General features: G+C 45.0%; 1 protein-coding gene across 1 annotated transcript; it reads right to left on the reverse strand.

Annotated features, from left to right (window-relative positions):
• Window positions 1-458: 458 nt before the first annotated feature.
• Window positions 459-17422, reverse strand: LOC131418203 (signal-regulatory protein beta-1-like). Its single transcript, XM_058562199.1, has 5 exons — window positions 17350-17422; window positions 8839-9199; window positions 6825-7144; window positions 5902-6231; window positions 459-565 (listed from the first exon to the last, which is right to left on the reverse strand). The coding sequence occupies exons 1-5, from the start codon at window positions 17420-17422 to the stop codon at window positions 459-461; spliced, it is 1191 nt and encodes a 396-aa protein (XP_058418182.1).
• Between the last annotated feature and the right edge of the window lie 432 nt (window positions 17423-17854).

The raw sequence follows: 17854 nt of genomic DNA on the forward strand, positions 1-17854 counted from the left end.
ATCCCTTCCACTCTGTCACTCAGAGGGTCAGAGCATGTACTGCACTCAGAGCAGCATCAAGGACTTCTCAGCATTACTCTAAAATGTGGGTTCCTTTAGCCTCATACAGCCCGAGCGTTCAAATAATTGAGAGATGATCTCCAAGGAAACCACCTACTCTGCTGTCCCTCAATAAGCCTCCCTCCGCCCACTTCCACTACAGGACCCCTAGGACTCTGTGGATACCGTTTGAAAACCCTTAATCCAGCCCTCCTGCTGCAGGACCCCACACAATTCCTGGGACTGAAAACCTCTTAGAGGGATCCAGAATACTCCTGAGAGTATTTAGGGAGGTGTGTCACCTTCTCTTAACTCCACGTGTGTCCTGACCCTGTGTGACCTGTGGGATGGCCCCTGTTACCGACTTTACCCTTTATGGGACAGACCGTGTCCTGCCGTCCCTGCCCCACAACTTACAGTCAGGCCCTCAACTTCCTGTGGCCATAGATGGCAGAGACACTGATGGCCAGCAGCAGCTTTGTGCTCAGGAGGAGGAGTACCAGAGGGACAGTAGACAGCTCTCGGCCTAGAAATCAAGGGACAGGAGGAGCTATTAGAGGGGCCACACAGGAGCCATTCCTAGGGCCTCCACTTACTCCCTCTGAGGCTACCTGGGTCCATCAACATTTGGAAGCTTTTGAACCTACATCCTGCCCTGTGCTCAACCTTGAGGTAGAAATTAGGGTTAAGATGTTCCTCATTCTCATTCACCCCACTGTTAGGATGCGAGAGTTGTCCCCTAGGAGGGAAGGGTGGAGAAGGTGTACTCAGTGACCTGTAAGTGTGTCTCCTGGTTTACTTACTTGATCCTCATACCTCTCTGGAGCGGGTATTACTATCCTCATTCTGATGAGGAAATGGAGGCTCAGAGAGTTTAGGGAGGGTCACAAGATTAGTGGGATTCAATCCTGGGGAAATCCATCACTGTTTTCTGTAGATTGACCAGAGACCGTGACTTTGGGACCAAGACAAGTCCATACTCTCAGGGTCCTAGGAATGAATGTCCACACAGCATGCAAGTGGAGTGAGGACAGGTTTCACAGTGGGTGAGAGAGATGCAAGGCTGCCCTCATTCATAGCAGGGGTGAGGCTGGATTACCCCATGTTGTCAGGAGCTAAGGGAGCCCTCACAGTAGCTTGATCTCATGAGAGCTGCTGTCTGGAGAACAGCCTGGTGAGTCTAGGAAATGAGGTCTCATGCTTGGAGGGGCTTTAACAGTATCCGGCCCACCTTGAGCCCAGGTCTTGTGTCAGTTGAAATCTTTCTGTTAGACTCAGAAAATTGTATCTGGGGAAGTACGTTTGAGTTCTTTGCATTTTTACAATAGGCAGTTTTTGATTTTAAAATTAAAGAAATATATTAAAATAATTTTTTATAAATGAATTTATTCTAAGGAAGGAGAGGAGACCTCACCCTCTTTTGCTCCTGGGGTCCTGGAGGATGACAGTTCTCATGAGCAGCTCTCTGGGACTTTCTCTCAGGTGAAGAAGCTGCATTGCCCAAGTTTGCACCTCCTTCTGGAGGGGAGCTCGCATCAGAGAACTGGCTGAACTGGAGTATAGAGGCTCAGCCCTTTCCCATCCACTGAAAACAGCTCTGAAAGACCACCCTGGCTCCACAGCTCTGTGAGAGCACGAGTCTGTGTTGTGCCCTGATTGTAGGTCACCAGCTCCCTGTCCCAGTCCTGCTCTCACTCCCACAGGCATATTGACCCTGGCTGCACTCCATGATAAACTTCCACATTCTTATGTCCACTTCAGGGTCTCTTCCCACCATAACTGACATATGGGTGTCCATCTGAGAGTGGTCTGGAAAGCAAACTCTAAATGCAAATTTGGAATTGGATGACTGGGCTGGCTGGCCAAGAGGACCCCAGCACTAGCAGGAGATAGAGCAGGTGAAGCCCTTACTTCTCCTAGTTGAGCGAGTGTTCAGACTTCACCAGTGGTGAACTGGGAGGGTGTAACCAGAGCAAGAGAATACCTTGGTGTCCAGCATTTGAAACTGAATAGGAAATGGTAATTATAAGGACTATGGAATTGGATGCCTGTTGCTGGGGATCAATCCTTTGGAGAAAGACAATGAAAAGTAAGAGAGATTAATCACAAGTGAAAGGTGAAGTGTGAAAGCCAGAGGACTTCCTGGTGGCACTGCAGAGTCTCATATCCCAGAGCCAGGGGGCAGAAGAACTGAGGATGTGCCCAGGACACAATTATATTAGCAGAGCTACAGAGGAGTCTGAACTCTCAAGGGCAGTGGGCCTGTCTGCCAGAATAGGGCCCTGATGGGGACGTATGGGCCCTGAGAGGTGGGACAGGGACACATGGGCCAAGGCACTCAGGAATCTTCAGTGACTTCTGGGCACCAAGGACAATGGCAGCAGCACAGCTCCTTACCTCAAAAGCGACCTCTCCAACCACAAGAAAACACAAAGCGGGGAAAGTAAATTGCACACAAAACTGGCGCCCAGTATTAGCTGAAGAGAAAATGCTAAAACTGCAAAATAACTGAATCAAAGAGAAAAATCAACACACCCTAGTACGCCGTCTGTCACAAGGCTGCCATCCCAGCCTCACTCAGCCATGAGAAAAGTGACAAGGGCAGCTAAAAGGTGAGCCTGAGAGTTATTTAGAAATCCCACCATCACTAGTAAATCCACATTAAATTTGAGAATATTGAAAAAGTGTCTGTCCTGCAGGTTAGAGCACAGAGGGGGTTTCAAAGTATTCCTGATTGAAAAGGGCTGGCACAGAATCCTCCGAATCTGTGAATATGTTACTTACATGGCAAACGATACTCACCTTGGTGATTCAGTTAAGGATCTCGAGATGGGGACATCATCTTGGGCTATCTGAGTGGAGCCAGGGTAATCACAAAGATCCTTGAGAGTGAAAGAGGGAGGCAGGAGAGTCTGAGTAGGAGACGTGATGGCAGAGTCAGAGGTCAGCGTGAGGTGGGGCCCTTACCCAAAGAATGCAGCCAGCCTCTAGGAGCTGGAGAAGACAAGGACACGGATTCTCCCCTAGAACCTCCAGAAGGAGCGCAGCCCTGCCACCCGCTGTGGACCCCTGACCTCTAGAGCTGTAAGGTAATACATTTGTGTTGTTTAAAGCCACAGAAAGTGTGGTAATTTTTTACAGTGGCAACAGATACCTAATACAAGGAGGCTGGGACATTTCAAAGGACAGATGTGACAAAAGGGATGGGCTCAATTTAAAGGGCGTAACTTCTGGGCAAAAAGGCAGAAAAAAAGGAAGAAGCGCTGTTTGGCAATTGAGTAGTGAAGGGAAAAAGGAAACGGGGGGAGGGAAATTTAAGATCCTGAAGAAAAAGAGAACCAAAAAACTCAGAGGCCTCAGAACCTTTGTCTCACTGTCAAAACCAACCAACCCACCCAAACTCCATTAACACACCTGGCTTATACTGTACTGAGAGAAGAGAGGGTCATTAAGCTAGAAATATTGTAAATACCCCAACAACATACAAACAAACCCAAAGATGCTCACCCTCACGCCAGGCCCATTGAACCCAGGACTGCAGTGGCTGGAGCCCTCAGATGCCCGGGACAGGCTGGGCATCCTGCTGCAGCAGGGTCATGGAGGCATCTTGCACTTTGCTCCAGCCCGCCAACCTGGACAACCCAAAAACCATTTCCAGACTCAGTACACTAGCGAGGGTGCTCGGTCAGGCACACTGAGAGCACCAGAACTAACAGCCCTGGTCTGAGCCCCGGGGGAGGTGGAGACTGAGGAGCAAACCCAGGCTGGTCCAGACAGGATGGTGTGGACCCATCTCTCCCTACTCTCCCCCTTCAGTACAACTCTGACTCCTAGAAACAACATGAGGTACAAGCACAGGAGGACGCTGACAGGAGGACGAGGAAGCAGACTGGCTGGGCCCTGAGGACTGGAGGGAGAACACAGCGGCCAGGGGTCAAGATTCCACTCTCCTGACTGCCCAGCACAGGAGGAGACCAGGATGGCATTAGAGAAAAGAGGAGCATAAAACCAATCATCTAAGCTCCTGCCTCAGGAAACTAGAAAAGGAGGAGCAAAATAAACCCAAAGCAGAAGGAAGGATGGAAATAGTACAGAAAAGAGGAGAAAAATCAATGAAATTGAAAACAGAGAAACAATAGAGAAAAACCCCTGAAACAAAACGCAGGTTCTTTGGAAAGATCAATAACATTGAAAAATTTCTGGCAAGACTGACAATAAAAAAAGGAGAAATGACACATTTCCGAAATCGGGAATGAAAGACAGGACATCACTATGGACCCTGCAGATGTCAGAAGGATAATAAGGGGAGATTGTGTGCAATCCTACAGACAGCTTTGACAATTTAGGGAAAATGGACCAAATTCCTCAAAAAGCACAATCTACCACAATTCACTCAACATGAAATGAATAATTTGAATAGCCCTAAACTATTAAGGAAATTGAACTCATAATTTAAATATTCATGAAAAAGAATTCTTGAGACCCTGATGGTTGCACAGGAATATTCTACCAAGCCTTTATGGATGAATTAAAACAATTTTGGTGCAAAAAAACAGCTATAAAAGAAATTTGGGAAAATGTGAATGTATACTCCATTTTAGATGATATTAGGGAATTATTGTTAACTTTATTAAGCGTGTAATGGTATTGGCTTTGTAGAAAACCAATGTCCTTAATCATAGACCACACAATAGTGGACGCCACTTGCATCTGGATGTGCATACTTGACCAAGTTATTAGTGGACACAGTTATGCAGCTTCTGTTTGTCTCTTGGTTTAAGGGAAATTGTCTTCCTTTTCCCATCTTTACTCTTTCAGAAGACAGGGTCATGGACACTGGTGTCCAAGAGTTGACCCAGCAGATGAGGATAACACCATAGGGCAGATGGAAGGAACATGGGCCTTTGAAAGTTCTTCTGGAGTCAAGACTCCTGGAAACCTGACTCTGTTCCCTTCTGATGTTACATGAGAGAGAAATGAGACGTATATTGTTCACGGAAAGGGGGACTTTGTAGGTCCTTGGGACAATACCCAGCAGAGGGGGAATGGGTCTCTAATTAGCAGATATGTCCTGTAAAGGCTGGTGGTCCCTGTCCTCAGGGACTCAGATTTACCTTGATTAATTTAGCCCAATCACCTGGTCTAACAGCAAAAATTCTTCAACAACATACTGACCATTGCCCCTCAAGTCTCATTGGTAACACTCAAATCTCTCAGGGTGGTTGCAGCAGGAAAGGAGATCACAGAGGAACTGGAATTTGCATATAGTAAATGTGCAGTGAGCGGTTGTGATTATTGCTGGACCATTGTCAGAAATCAAGGAACAAAGCAGGCTGGTGTTTTGACCACTCAGGGTCACCCAGGTGGCTGGTCCAGACTCAAACCCCACGTCCTCAGGGCTCCCTTCTGAGAATTTCACAGGGTAGTTAGTAGGGGCAGGCGTCTACTGGGGTGGCATTAGTGATATGGATGGATAAGTCTAGGATGGAATAGAGACTAGGCAGAGTTTAGAGACAGCAAGGAAGAGGGAGGTGGGCTGATGTGGATGGTGAACATAATCATTGTCAGGTGAAGAAAGCAAGAAGCAGGATGATTGAACAGGATGAGCAGGATGGCCCTCCTCATTCCCTACTTCTTTCTTTAATATGTATTTATGTCAAAACATCTATAAAGATATGCACCAAACTCTTACCGGTGGTGACTCTTGGGCTGTGGGATGTGGGGGAGGGGAGCTCACTTCCAAGTTCTGCTTTATATTTATAGACTTCTAGATTATTCTCTAATACGCATTAATTACTACATTTAATATCTAAAAAAGATACCATTTACAAGGAGCCAAGTCAGTAGGAGTGGAGGCCTCACCAGGGGTTCCACCTGTGTCCTGCTCCTTCTGGTGGGCAGAGGCCTCCAGCGTATGGTGTTTGGTGAACGCCGGATGCCCGTCATGCTCCACCTGGCAGGTGAGCACGACATCCTCCCTGTGGGCAGATGAGTTCACCAGGAGGCAGCTCGTCCAGTTAAAGGTGCCATCCTTGTTCTCTATGAGTGTTGAGGCCGTTTCTGTTCGGGACACGTTTCCATTCTCGAACCAGGTCAGCTTTAGGGGCCAGGGGTAGAACTTGTCCGCCTGGCAGGTGACGTTCACCAGGTTCCCTGCCGTGGGCTGTTGGGAAACCTCCAAGGTGGGCGGAACTGAAACAGCACAGGGCAGAGGCTCTGACATTATGGAACAGACAGATCACAGAGGAGGGGCTCCATACCTTAGCTCCCACCACCCCAGATGGAAATCACCCAGGACAGTGCTAGGCATGAAGCAGGCGCTCAAACACTGAGAGGACTCTCTGCATATGAATGATCACAAAGCACAGTGCCAGGCTCACAGTAGGTGCTCAGGGACTGGTAGCTCCTATTAGGGTCATAATGAGTGAAATCAACAAGCACTGCCCCTGGCATACAGTGGGAGCATAACTGTAGCAAAATAAATGAAATCACCAAGCAGGTAGGGGCTGGGCTTAGAGTGGGTGTTCAGTAACTGGAGCTGCTATTGGTAAAGTGGACGACACGACCTAGCACAGAGCTTGGCACGGGGCAGGTGTTCACCTGGCAGCTGCCGTTAAAACAGGTGAGTGACCAGCACATCCAGGTGCCTGGTGATTGGGAAGGATGGTCAGGAACTAGATTCTAGGAAATTCAGGCCTGGAACAAACAGCAGGGGGAGGAGTGGGCTTGGGGGCTTGGGGGCGTGGGGGCAGGTGTGGGCTTGGGCTGGGGTGAGGGGCGTCTACCTTGGAGGGTCTCAGACAAGTTGGCCGTCCCACGAAGAGGAGGGCCCCCCTGCAGGGTGACGTGGGCCACCTCGCAGATGACCTGGGAGCGAACATCCCCCGGGGCCAGCACCACCTTGGCTGTGCTGGAGACACTGTAGGAAACGCCGTCTCCCTCTGGGTCCATGTTGGTCTGGGAGGCTGGGAGCTCATTCCCATTTTTGAACCACTTCAGGGTGATGTTTCTGGGGGAGAAGCTGTGGGACTCGCACGTGAAGCTCACTGTCTGCTCAGGTGGGGCCCTCGCCATGGGGCCTGATACCACAGGGGGAGAGGGTTGGCTAAAAAAGGAACATTTATAAACAATAAACATGATTGTGATTATCATCACTGACCATAAATGTGTGACACTGTTATGACCCTTTACATATGTTATTTTTTCATCCTTCTAATAGTGCTGGGAGGGCGGGTCACCATCCTCATCTTACAGAGGAGGACACACAGGTTCCCAGAGGTGAACTCTGAGGAAGGGGCAGGGTTGTGGAGATACTCAATTGCTACCACCTCTAGGCGGGAAATTTGGCAATATCCAACAAATTAAAATACACGTATCTGCTGACCTAGCAATGCCACCTCCAGTGGGCACCTCCCACTTGATTAGAGTGGTGCAGCACTGGTTTAATATCCCAAGGTTGGGAACAACTTTGTATCCATCAATGGAAGACTAAAATGAAGGATGCTGTCTCCACACAGTGGATGTGATGTAGCTGTTGAAACAAAGGGCACCTCTGGGTGCTGACATGGAATGCTTGATTGCAGATGATGTGGCTGAAGATGAGGACAGCTTCCCAATCACCTTGGGCCTCAGGGGCTGAATGCAAGGGGCATTCTGAACCTTTGAAAAACCGATGAAAAGGAGCAATGCTGGCTTCCTGTTCAGTGTTTTGGTTAGCAAATTTATTCATCACTTACTATGGGCCAGGCTCTTCCAGAGAAAGAGTGTAAAATGCCAGGGCAGGAAGGGTCCTGCCTGGAATCAGATCTGGATTCTGGAATGATCCCCTCCCTCACTGGCCATGTGACCGTGGGCAAGTCCCCCGTCATCTCTTGGCCACAGGCTCCCCATCTGTACATGTGGGGTTTGGGCTGGATGGGTCTAACGGTGCTTTCTGTGCAGACATTTCAGGATTCAGTATCCTGGGCCTCAGGCAGAAAACCCTAAATTACCATCCTTGCTGCCTCAACAGGAAACACCCAAGTCACACACATGGGGAACCTCTTCCCTGGGTGAGGGACATTCTGAGATGGCCCAGCTCTGCCGGGAGCCTTCAGGAACTGTGTGAGTTGGTCTCTGAATCACTCGAGGGTTTTTTGGACAGACACACAGCAAACACCCAACCTGTGTGCGTCTCCTCCAGCCGGGCTGTCAGAGTAAACAGAGTCTGGGCCTCTTAGGGGTTCCTCTCAGTGTGATGTTTCTGAGGATGAGATGAAGAAACACACGTTCTCCCTCCCTGCCCTGCCTGGATTGCTCCTCACAGGAAGGGAAGAGGACGTGAGCTTCCTGGGAGAAGAGCCTTTGCCTGCTGTGTCCACTGCTGCTTCCATAGCACAGAGCAGAGCCTGGCACACCGTAGGTGCTCAGTAAGTGCTGAGTAAAGGAAGACTCGGCCACATTGAGGGGCACTCTCTGGGGGCAGGGGCAAGGTCTGGCCGTGTGACTGGGCGAGTCACTCAGACTTTCAGTTCCCTCCTCCCTGGAACAAAGGGCTGGACAGGATGGAAAAGGCAAAGACTGTGGAGCCAGGCAGACCAGGGTTCAGACATTCCCCCCCATTTACCAGCTGTGGGGTCTTGAGCTATAAGCACGACCTCTCCAGGCCTCAACTTTCCTGATCAGTGGAAGGGGGTGAAATCAGATCATGAATATAAGCACCCACAGCCACACCTGATTCTTGCTGTTGCTCAAAGAATGGGGGGCGTTATTATTGACTTGTTGTCACACACCAGGGGATGAAGGAGGCCCACGCTGTACTCACCACTCACGGTGAGCTGGGTGCCTGGTCCAGACTTAAACTCCACATCATCAGGGCTCCCTTTCTGGAACTTCACACAGTAGTAGATACCAGTGTCTGCCGGGGTGATGTTACTGATGCGGATGGAATAGTCCATGCTGTTTCTCTTTGTGGTGTCTGCAACATTTGTTACTCGGGGGAAGTGGCCTCCTTTGAAACTGTAGATTAACTCCCGACCTGGCCCTGTCCCCCTGAACCACTGGACGGGCCCCACGGGGATGACGGAGGTCATGATACAGTGCAGAGTGACCGTCTCTCCTGCTGCAACAGACACTGACTTCTCAGGCTGAAGCACCTGCAGCTCCTCCGCACCTGCTGCTCCTGGAGAAAAACAAACCAATCGTTTATTCAGTCTTATGTGATCCTGTAGGTTTTCTCAAGCGTTTATCAATAACAGCTGTCACTGACTGAGTGCACAGCACAGGCGGACCTTGAGCTCAGCACATTGCACGGACCCTGCATGTAACTCTCACAAGTATGTAATGTGAGACTGTATCACAAATGAGCAACTGAGGCACAGAGAGGTTAAGTGATGTGGCAGAGAGCCGCTTTGAGTGCCTGAGCCCTCTCTAGATGTCATGCTTCACCAAATAATTCTGCATATCCACTCTCTGGCCTCACAGAGGGTTGCATTTCTGGACCATTGCATTGAACGGGGCCCGGAGACTTCTTTAGATCATTGAGTTGCAGTAGAAGTGATGGATGTATTTTGTGGGATATGCATTTAACTCTCAGAACCTCTATGGATCAACTTCCCTCTTCCACATGCTCATGATGCATCTGCTCCTTCAGCCTGGATACTTGAGTGACACTGACGGGCAGAGCTCCCAACACACAATGAACATGTAGTTTAAATAAGAAGTGAAACATTGTTTCAAGTTCCTGGGATTTTTTTCCATAGCGTAATCATGTTATATTAATGTCCTAATCCTGCTGTAACAAATTACCAATAATTTAGTGGCTTAAAATAACAGAAATTTATTATCTTACAGTTCTGGAGGTCAGAAGTCCACAACTGGTGTTACTGGGCTAAAATCAAGGTGTCAGCTGAGCTGCATTTCTTCTGGAAGCTCCCTCCTTGCCTTTCCTAATTCTAGAGGCTGCCACGTTCCTTTCCTCATGGTTCTGTTACTCCTATTACTTCTTTTTACTCCTATTACTTCAGCCTTCTGCTTCCGTTGGCTTGGCCTTGTCTACCTTTGACTTTTCTGCCTCCTTCCTATAAGGACCCTTGTGATCACACTGGGCCCACCTTGATGATCTTGGATAATCTCCCCATATCAAGAGTCTTAAGTTAATCACTCCTGCCAAATCCCTTTGCCTTATAAAGTAAAATATTCACAGGTTCCAGGTATTAGGAAATGGACCTCTTCGAGGGGCTATTGTTCTGTCTACCACATAGATCTCTTCTGCCTGTTACAGAAACCAGTTTCCATAACAAATCCCATATATATGGCATTGTCACATAGTTTGAATGACAAAGCAATTTATGAGAATCTGAGAAAGGGCTACTCAAGCAGTGCAATGGTGAAACAGTTTGAAAAATAAAACTAGAAATCAATAACAGAAGGAAAAACGGAATATTCACAAATGCATAGAACAATGAGCGATCATTGTTCTGTCTACCACACAGATCCCTTCTGTTTCAGAAACCTGATGCCACAACAGAACGCCCGTGTATGTGGCATTGTCACACAGGTTGAATGAACAGGAAACTGATTGGAAACTGGAAGACATGCTATCCAAGCAGTGAACCAGTGAACTAGTTTGAAAAACAATACTAGAAATCAATAATAGAAGGAGAAATGGAATTTTCACAAATACATAGAAATCAAACAACACACTCTTAAAAAAATCAATAGTCACAGAAGTCACAAGGGAAATTAGAAAATGCCTTGAGACAAGTGAAAACATAAACACAACATACCAAAACTTAAGATGCAGCGAAAGGAGTGCTAGAGGGAAATTTATAGCTGTAAATGGATACATTTCAAAAGAGGAAAAATCATAAATTAATAGCTTAACTATATACCTTAAGAAATTAGAAAAAGAAGAGAAAAATAAAACTAAAACCCAAAGCTAGCAAAACGAAGAGAATAACAAAGATTATTTTTTTAAATTTCTTAATTTTTATTATTACTATTTTCAAGCAGAGATAAATAAAATGTGAATATAAAAACCAAAGAGAGAATAAACAAACCAACAGAGGTTCTTCAAAAAGATCATCCCAACTGACAAACTTTTAGCTAGATTGACTAAGAAAAACAGAGAGAAGACCTGAATAACTAAAATCAGAAATTAAAGAACACTAATAAAATTTTATAGAGGTAAGAGAGATTATAAAAGAGTACTATGAGCAATTGTACACCAAAAAATTGGATAACCAGAATAAAATGGGCAAATTCTTAGAAACACACACCTTACCAAGACTGCATCAAGAAGAACAAGAAAATCTGAATAGACCTACAACTAGGAAGGAGATTGCATCAATAATCAAAAATCTCCCAAAAAGAAAAGCCAAGGAAAACTTGACTCAACTGGTGGATTCTACCAAACATTTAAAGAACACTAATCCTCTCAAATTCTTCCAAAAAATTGAAGAGGAAGGAAGTCTACCTATCTTATTCAGAGTCAGTCTAGGCTCAATTGCAGGCCAGCATTATCCTAATACCAAAGCCAGACAAATGCACTATAAGAAAACTACAGACCAATATCTCTTATGTAAATTGATGCAACAATCCACAATGAAATATTAGTAAACCAAATTCAGCAGCATATTAAAAGAGTTTTACCACATGACCAACTGGGATTTATTCCCAGAATACAAAAATGGTTCACTATACGAAAATCAAACAATGTAATATATCACATTAATAGAATGAAGGAAAAAAAACCCCATGATCATCTTATTTGATGCAGAAAAAGCATTTGACAAAGTCAATGTTTTTAATAATAAAAACAGGCCGTATACCAGGAATAGATAGAAACTTCCACAAAACCATAAAAAACCCACAGCAAACAACATACTAGACGGAGAAAGTCTGAAAGTTTTTCCCCTGAAGATCAGGAACAAGACAAAGATGCCCACTTTCACCACTTCCATTCAAGGCAATATTCGAAATTCCAGAAAAATCAATTAGGCAAGAAAAATAAATGAAAGGCATCCAAAATGGAAAGGAAGAAGTAAAGCTATCTCTGTTTGCACATGACATGATTTTATATGTAGCAACTCTAGTGATTACACATACACACACACACAAAACTGTTAGAGCTAATAAATGAATTCAGCAAATTTGCAAGATAAAAAATCAACAGGCAAAAATCAGTTGCATTTCTATACATTAGTGATGAACAATCCAAAAAGGAAATTAAGCAAACAATTCCATTTACAACAGCACCAAAAATTATAAAATACCTAGGAATAAATTTAACCACGGAAATCAAAGCCTTGTACACTCAAAAGTACAAAACATTGCTGAAAGAAATTAAAGAAGACATAAATAAATGGAAAAACATCCCTGTTCATGGATTGGAAGACTTCATATTATTAGGTTGAGTACTGACTACTACCTAAAGCAATCTACAGATTTGATACAATTCCTGTCAAAATCCCAATGGCAGAAATATTTTGCATAAATCGAAAAATACATTCCAAAATTCATATGAAATCTCAAGGGACCCCCAAATAACCAACCAACCTTGAAAAAGAAGAACACAGTTGGAGGACTCACACGTCCTTAATAAAAAACTTACTACAAAGCTACAATAATCAAAGTACTGTGGAACTGACACTAGAACAGATATATAAACCAATGGAATAGAATAGAAAACCTAGAAATAAACCTTTAAATATATGGGCAAGTGATTTCCAACTAGGGTACCAAGACCATTCAATGGGGAAAGGACAAACTTTTCTACAAATAATGCTGGGAAAACTGGATATCCACATACAAAAGAATGAAGTGGGACCTTTGGTTTATATCATATAAACAAATGAACTCAAAATAGATCAAAGACCTAAATGTAAGAGCTAAAAATATAAAATTCTGAGAAAAAGACAGAAGTGAAACTCTTCCTGACATTGGATTTGGCAATGATTTTTTTGGCTATGACACCAAAAGTATACGCAACAACAACAAAAAAACACGTAAATTGGACTTCATCAAAATTAAAACACTTTGTCCCTCAGAGGACACTATCAGTATAGTGAAAAGACAACTGACAGAATGAGAGAAAATATTTGCCAAGCATAATCTGATAAGGGATTAATATCCAGAATATATAAAGAACTCTCACCATTCAACAACAAAATAACAGACAACAGAATTAAAAAATGGACAAAGGACTTGAATAGACATTTCTCCAAAAAAGGTATGCAAAAGATCAGTAAGCACATAAAAAGACGCTCAACGTCACTAGTCATTAGAAAAATGCAAAGCAAAAACCACTATGAGATATTCCTTCACATCCCTTAGGATGGCTGTTATGAAAAACAAAATAAAAATACAGAAAATAATTGTTGGCAAAGATGTGGAGAAATTGAAACCCTTGTACATTGCTGGTAGGAATATAAAATGCGGAAGCCACTGTGGAAACAGTGAAGGTTTCTTCAACAGTTACACATAGTATCTACCATATGACGGCAACAATTCCACTCTTAGGTATATATCCCAAAATATTAACAGCTGGGACTCAAACAGACACATGTACATCAATGTTCATAGCAGCATTATTCACAATAACAAAACGGTAGTGGAAACAACCCAAATTTGCATCAAGAGATTAAGGGATAAACAAAAGGTGGTATATACATAAAATGGAATGTCATTCAGCACTAACAAGCGATGACATTCAGATACGTCCCGTAACCTGGATTAACCTTAAAAATATTTTGCTAAGTGAAATAAGCCAGATAGAAAAGGACAAATCTATGATTCCACTTATATGAAGTACCTAGAACAGGGAAATGCATAGATAGAAAAAGTAGATCAGAGATTACTGGGGCTGGAGGGAAGGAGGAAAGGGGACTTACTGTTTAATGGGAACAGAGTTTCTGCTTAGGATGTTGAAAATTTCTGGAAATGTATAGTGGTGACTGTTTCACAACATTGTGAATGTACTTGATGCCACTGAATTGTAACCTTAAAGACTGTTAAAATGGTAAGTTTTATTTTATGTACACTTTACCACAATCAAACATAAGTACTAACACAAGGTGATCGCCCCACGTAGAGCCTTGGGATTGGATGAAATGGCTCAAGGAAAAAGATAAAATGTGTGGTCTCAAAGGCTGATAGAGTGGAGAAACCTGAACTTGAATGGGGAGATAGAACCATGGGAGCAAGCAAGGAAACAGCAGACTTCAAACTTGTGTTTTGAAAGAATTGTGGGTGGTTGACTGTGTTTGGACAATGAGTTATGAGTTGAAGGGACATGAGTCACTTTTGGGCCAATCACTGAACTGCAGGGGCGAGACTTTCCAGTTGCATTTCACTGCCTCAGTGACTAGCCAGTTTCCGGACACACAGAGAAATACAAAAGCATTCCTACCTATTTGAGGTGTCCTAAAAAACAGTCATAGATTCTGGTGGCACGGATATAAATCAGGGGAGAATGCTGTTGTGTCACCACAAATAAATCCTGTGCTCTTTTCTATTTCTTAGCTACTCCTCAGGGAGAATATTTGTGTTCACCTTTGCAGAGGGTGAGCTGGCAAATCCCATCCACTTAGCACTGCTTGTAACCAAACCTGCCTCCTAAGGACAGCACATGCTACTACAGGGCAGGTCCTTTGGTGCGCCCAGAGCATCAGGTGGTTTGGGTTTGTAAGTCTGGAGAAGAAGATGGGAACTGCTAAGACAAAAATGGGGAGAAATATGGATGAATCTTGGATGGACAAATGGAAGGAATAGAGGAGGGAGGAGAGAAGAGGAGCAGAGGGTCGAGATCCATTTGCCATCTGTGTATCTGTAATTCTTGTATTTACTTCTCTGGCGCAGACCTTTCCCCTGAACTCTGGATTTGTATGTCCAACCACCCACTGGACATGTTCTTTGGACGGAAATAAACAGCTACAGTTAACATGACCCAAAGTGAACTCCTGAATGTCCCCCACAGCCCTCTGTGTCTCAGCTGAGGCGCCATTACTCTTCCAGATGCTCAGGCCCCAAACCGTTAGAGACTTTCTCTCCCATCCCAATCCTATGCATTAGGAAATCCTGTTGGCTCCACTCCAGCATGCTTCCAAAATCTGGCCTCTTTCCCCTGCCTCTACCAGCTACTGTCCTGGTGCAAGCCGCTTCTTCTTGTTCGCAGGGAGGCAGTGACCTTACGTGCTCTAGTTTCCTCTACCTATGTCCTGATATAGTCTATTCTTAACCAAATGCTAGAATAATTTAAAACTCATGTCAGATCATGTCACTTCTCTCTTCAAAACCTCGCAATGGCAGCCATGTCACTCAGAGCAAAAGCCCAAATCCTTGAGCACAGCAGGAGGATCCTACTCTCAGGGCCTTTGCACACACTGTTCTGTATCAGGAAGTCTCCTCCTCCAGATCACCACGTGGCTCACTTCTGCACCTTCTTTTTCTCTTTGTTTAAATTTGCCCTTCTCCGTGATTCCTCTACCCTGTTTAAAATACATCCCACCCTACAGAGTCTGTTCTCAATTCTCTTATCCAGCTATACTTTAGTTTTCTCCTTAACAGTTATCACTTTCTAATACACTATATTATTTACTTATTCATTATGTCTATTGTTTACTGTCATTTCCCCACTAAGATATAAGCTCCATGAGGGCAACTAATTTCTCTCTTTTATTCACCAATCCACCCCAACTTCCAAAAGCAGCTCCCGGTAAATAGTAGGTATCCAAAAAATGTTTGTATGATATCTGAATTGCCCAGTGTGGCACCTCCTTGAGACTCTGAAGTCTATTTTAAGTGGTAATCTCTGTAGAAATTGTGTCATAACCTGAGTTTCTCGTGCAGATGACTTGGTGAAAAACAAAAGCAAATTGCATTTACTCAGGAAGCAGAAAAGCCCAGGAGAAGAAAACCACAAACCCTCTTCCCCACACCCACGCTTCCCCACACCCAGTGGCAGAAACTGCAGAAATCTCATGGGATGGAAGGAGGGTAACGGTTAAATCCATGAGCTCTAGAGTCAACTGCCTGAGTTTAAACCACAGCTCTACCGTTGACCACTGAGTGACCTGAAGCTCCCTGTGCTTTTATTTTCTTTCTGTAAGGTAGAAGGGACAAGAGTCTCTGCCTTGGAAATAGTGATCACATGAGATAACAGGCATAGGCATTTCTAACAGTGTCTGGACATGGGGAGTGTTCAAGAAATTGAAGTTATTACTCATTAGATTCCTGAGGCAAGGAGACTTCAGCTCACTTTAGAGGGTGTAGATGTAGATATGCATACAGATATGGATATAATTATAGATACAGATCAGATAGGCAGGAGTCTCTGTATGTTGTGTCCCCTTCTCTCCACCTGACCTCTATCCAGCATGCAAGAGGGACTCCAAGATAGTAACACACGGAGGAGAGAAGTTTACTTCTCTTAAGCGTTTAGGCAGGGTAAGGGGTAAATTTAGGGAAGCAGAAATGAGGGATGTTGGCTGAGAGACAGAGAAAGTTAAACATCTGTTCAATGTGCATTTCATGTAGACTGAAAATGATTTGAATAAAAGTGTAAGGCAAGTCTTTTAAAAATTCCTGTGTGTGAGTGTACACTTCCTCAGACCCACTCATACATACACACAGACATAAATATACGCATTTACACATAGATATAAAAATGTGGCCTAGCATGGTAGTGTACAGGATTTGGGGGGATTAAATAAAATTATAATACATACTAAAAGCTCAGGAAAACAATGGGCACATGGGAGTCACCCAACACATCATTAACAAAGGTTTGCAAGTGCACACAGCAGAACTGGAATTGTGGTGATGTGTCAGTGGCGTGATGGTGGTGAGTATCCTTCTGTTCGCTTCTCTGTACTTTCTGATTTTTCTGCAATTAGCCTCCTCCGAGAAGCTGAGCAGCATAACATGGTTAAAGGAATGAACTCTGGAGTTGGTCAGCCTAGACTTGAATCCTGGCTCCGCCCCGGCCTTAGGGTAGAGCACACTGGACAAGTTACTCTCTCTGCCTCAGTTTCTCCATCTGTAAATCAGGGATAATGGTCATAGCTATCACAGGGTCATTGTGAGGATTAGACAAGTTAACAAGCACAAAGTTGTCCTTGTTGCTGTCTGAAGCACCATCTGTTTCGACGCCTCTGGTGACCAGCAGGTGATGGATCCACAGAGAAAGCACTCAGATCCCCGATTTCATGCTCTCAGATAGTGCCCAGTCTGGGCCTTCTGTGGTAGCTCTGGGTGGTGTACGTGTATTTACCTGGAGACCCTAAAAGTCCCCAGACAGAGGGAGAGGATTCTACCTCAAGGAATGCTCACCTGTGAGTCCCAGCAGTAGAGTCAGCAGCAGGCAAGGAGGAGGGGGGAGGGGCTGGGAGGCAGGGACAGGCATCCTGGAGGCCTGAGGAGCCTGCTCTGTCCCAGTGTGTGTGCTGGGGAGAACCCTGACCTCTGTGCTCTGTGGAGAGGAGGGAAGGCCTGCCTCCCGTGATATAAGAGGAAGCGCCTATGATGGAGTGACATGGCTGTGACAGTAACCTTCTTCCAGATTCTAGACAGTTCCTGCTTCTAGATTGTGAAATAGGAATCAGGCAGAAAAGGTGGCTACAGTTGAGGAGTTGCTCATCTTCTGTTTTCGGAGAGACTTGGACAGGCCTAGCAGAAATAATACTTCCTCCCTGCGTGGGGCCTCTGCTCTCTCCTCCTGGCCCCTCACTCCATCTTGAGGTCTTCATGGTGATTCCCCACTTGGGAGCCTCAGGCCAAGAAGGATCTGTGGCTGTGGGCTGGTCCCAAATTCCAAACCCCAGCATCCTAGGATGTG

Source organism: Diceros bicornis, chromosome 19, assembly GCF_020826845.1.
Source record: "Diceros bicornis minor isolate mBicDic1 chromosome 19, mDicBic1.mat.cur, whole genome shotgun sequence".
NCBI classification, from domain to species: domain Eukaryota; kingdom Metazoa; phylum Chordata; class Mammalia; order Perissodactyla; family Rhinocerotidae; genus Diceros; species Diceros bicornis.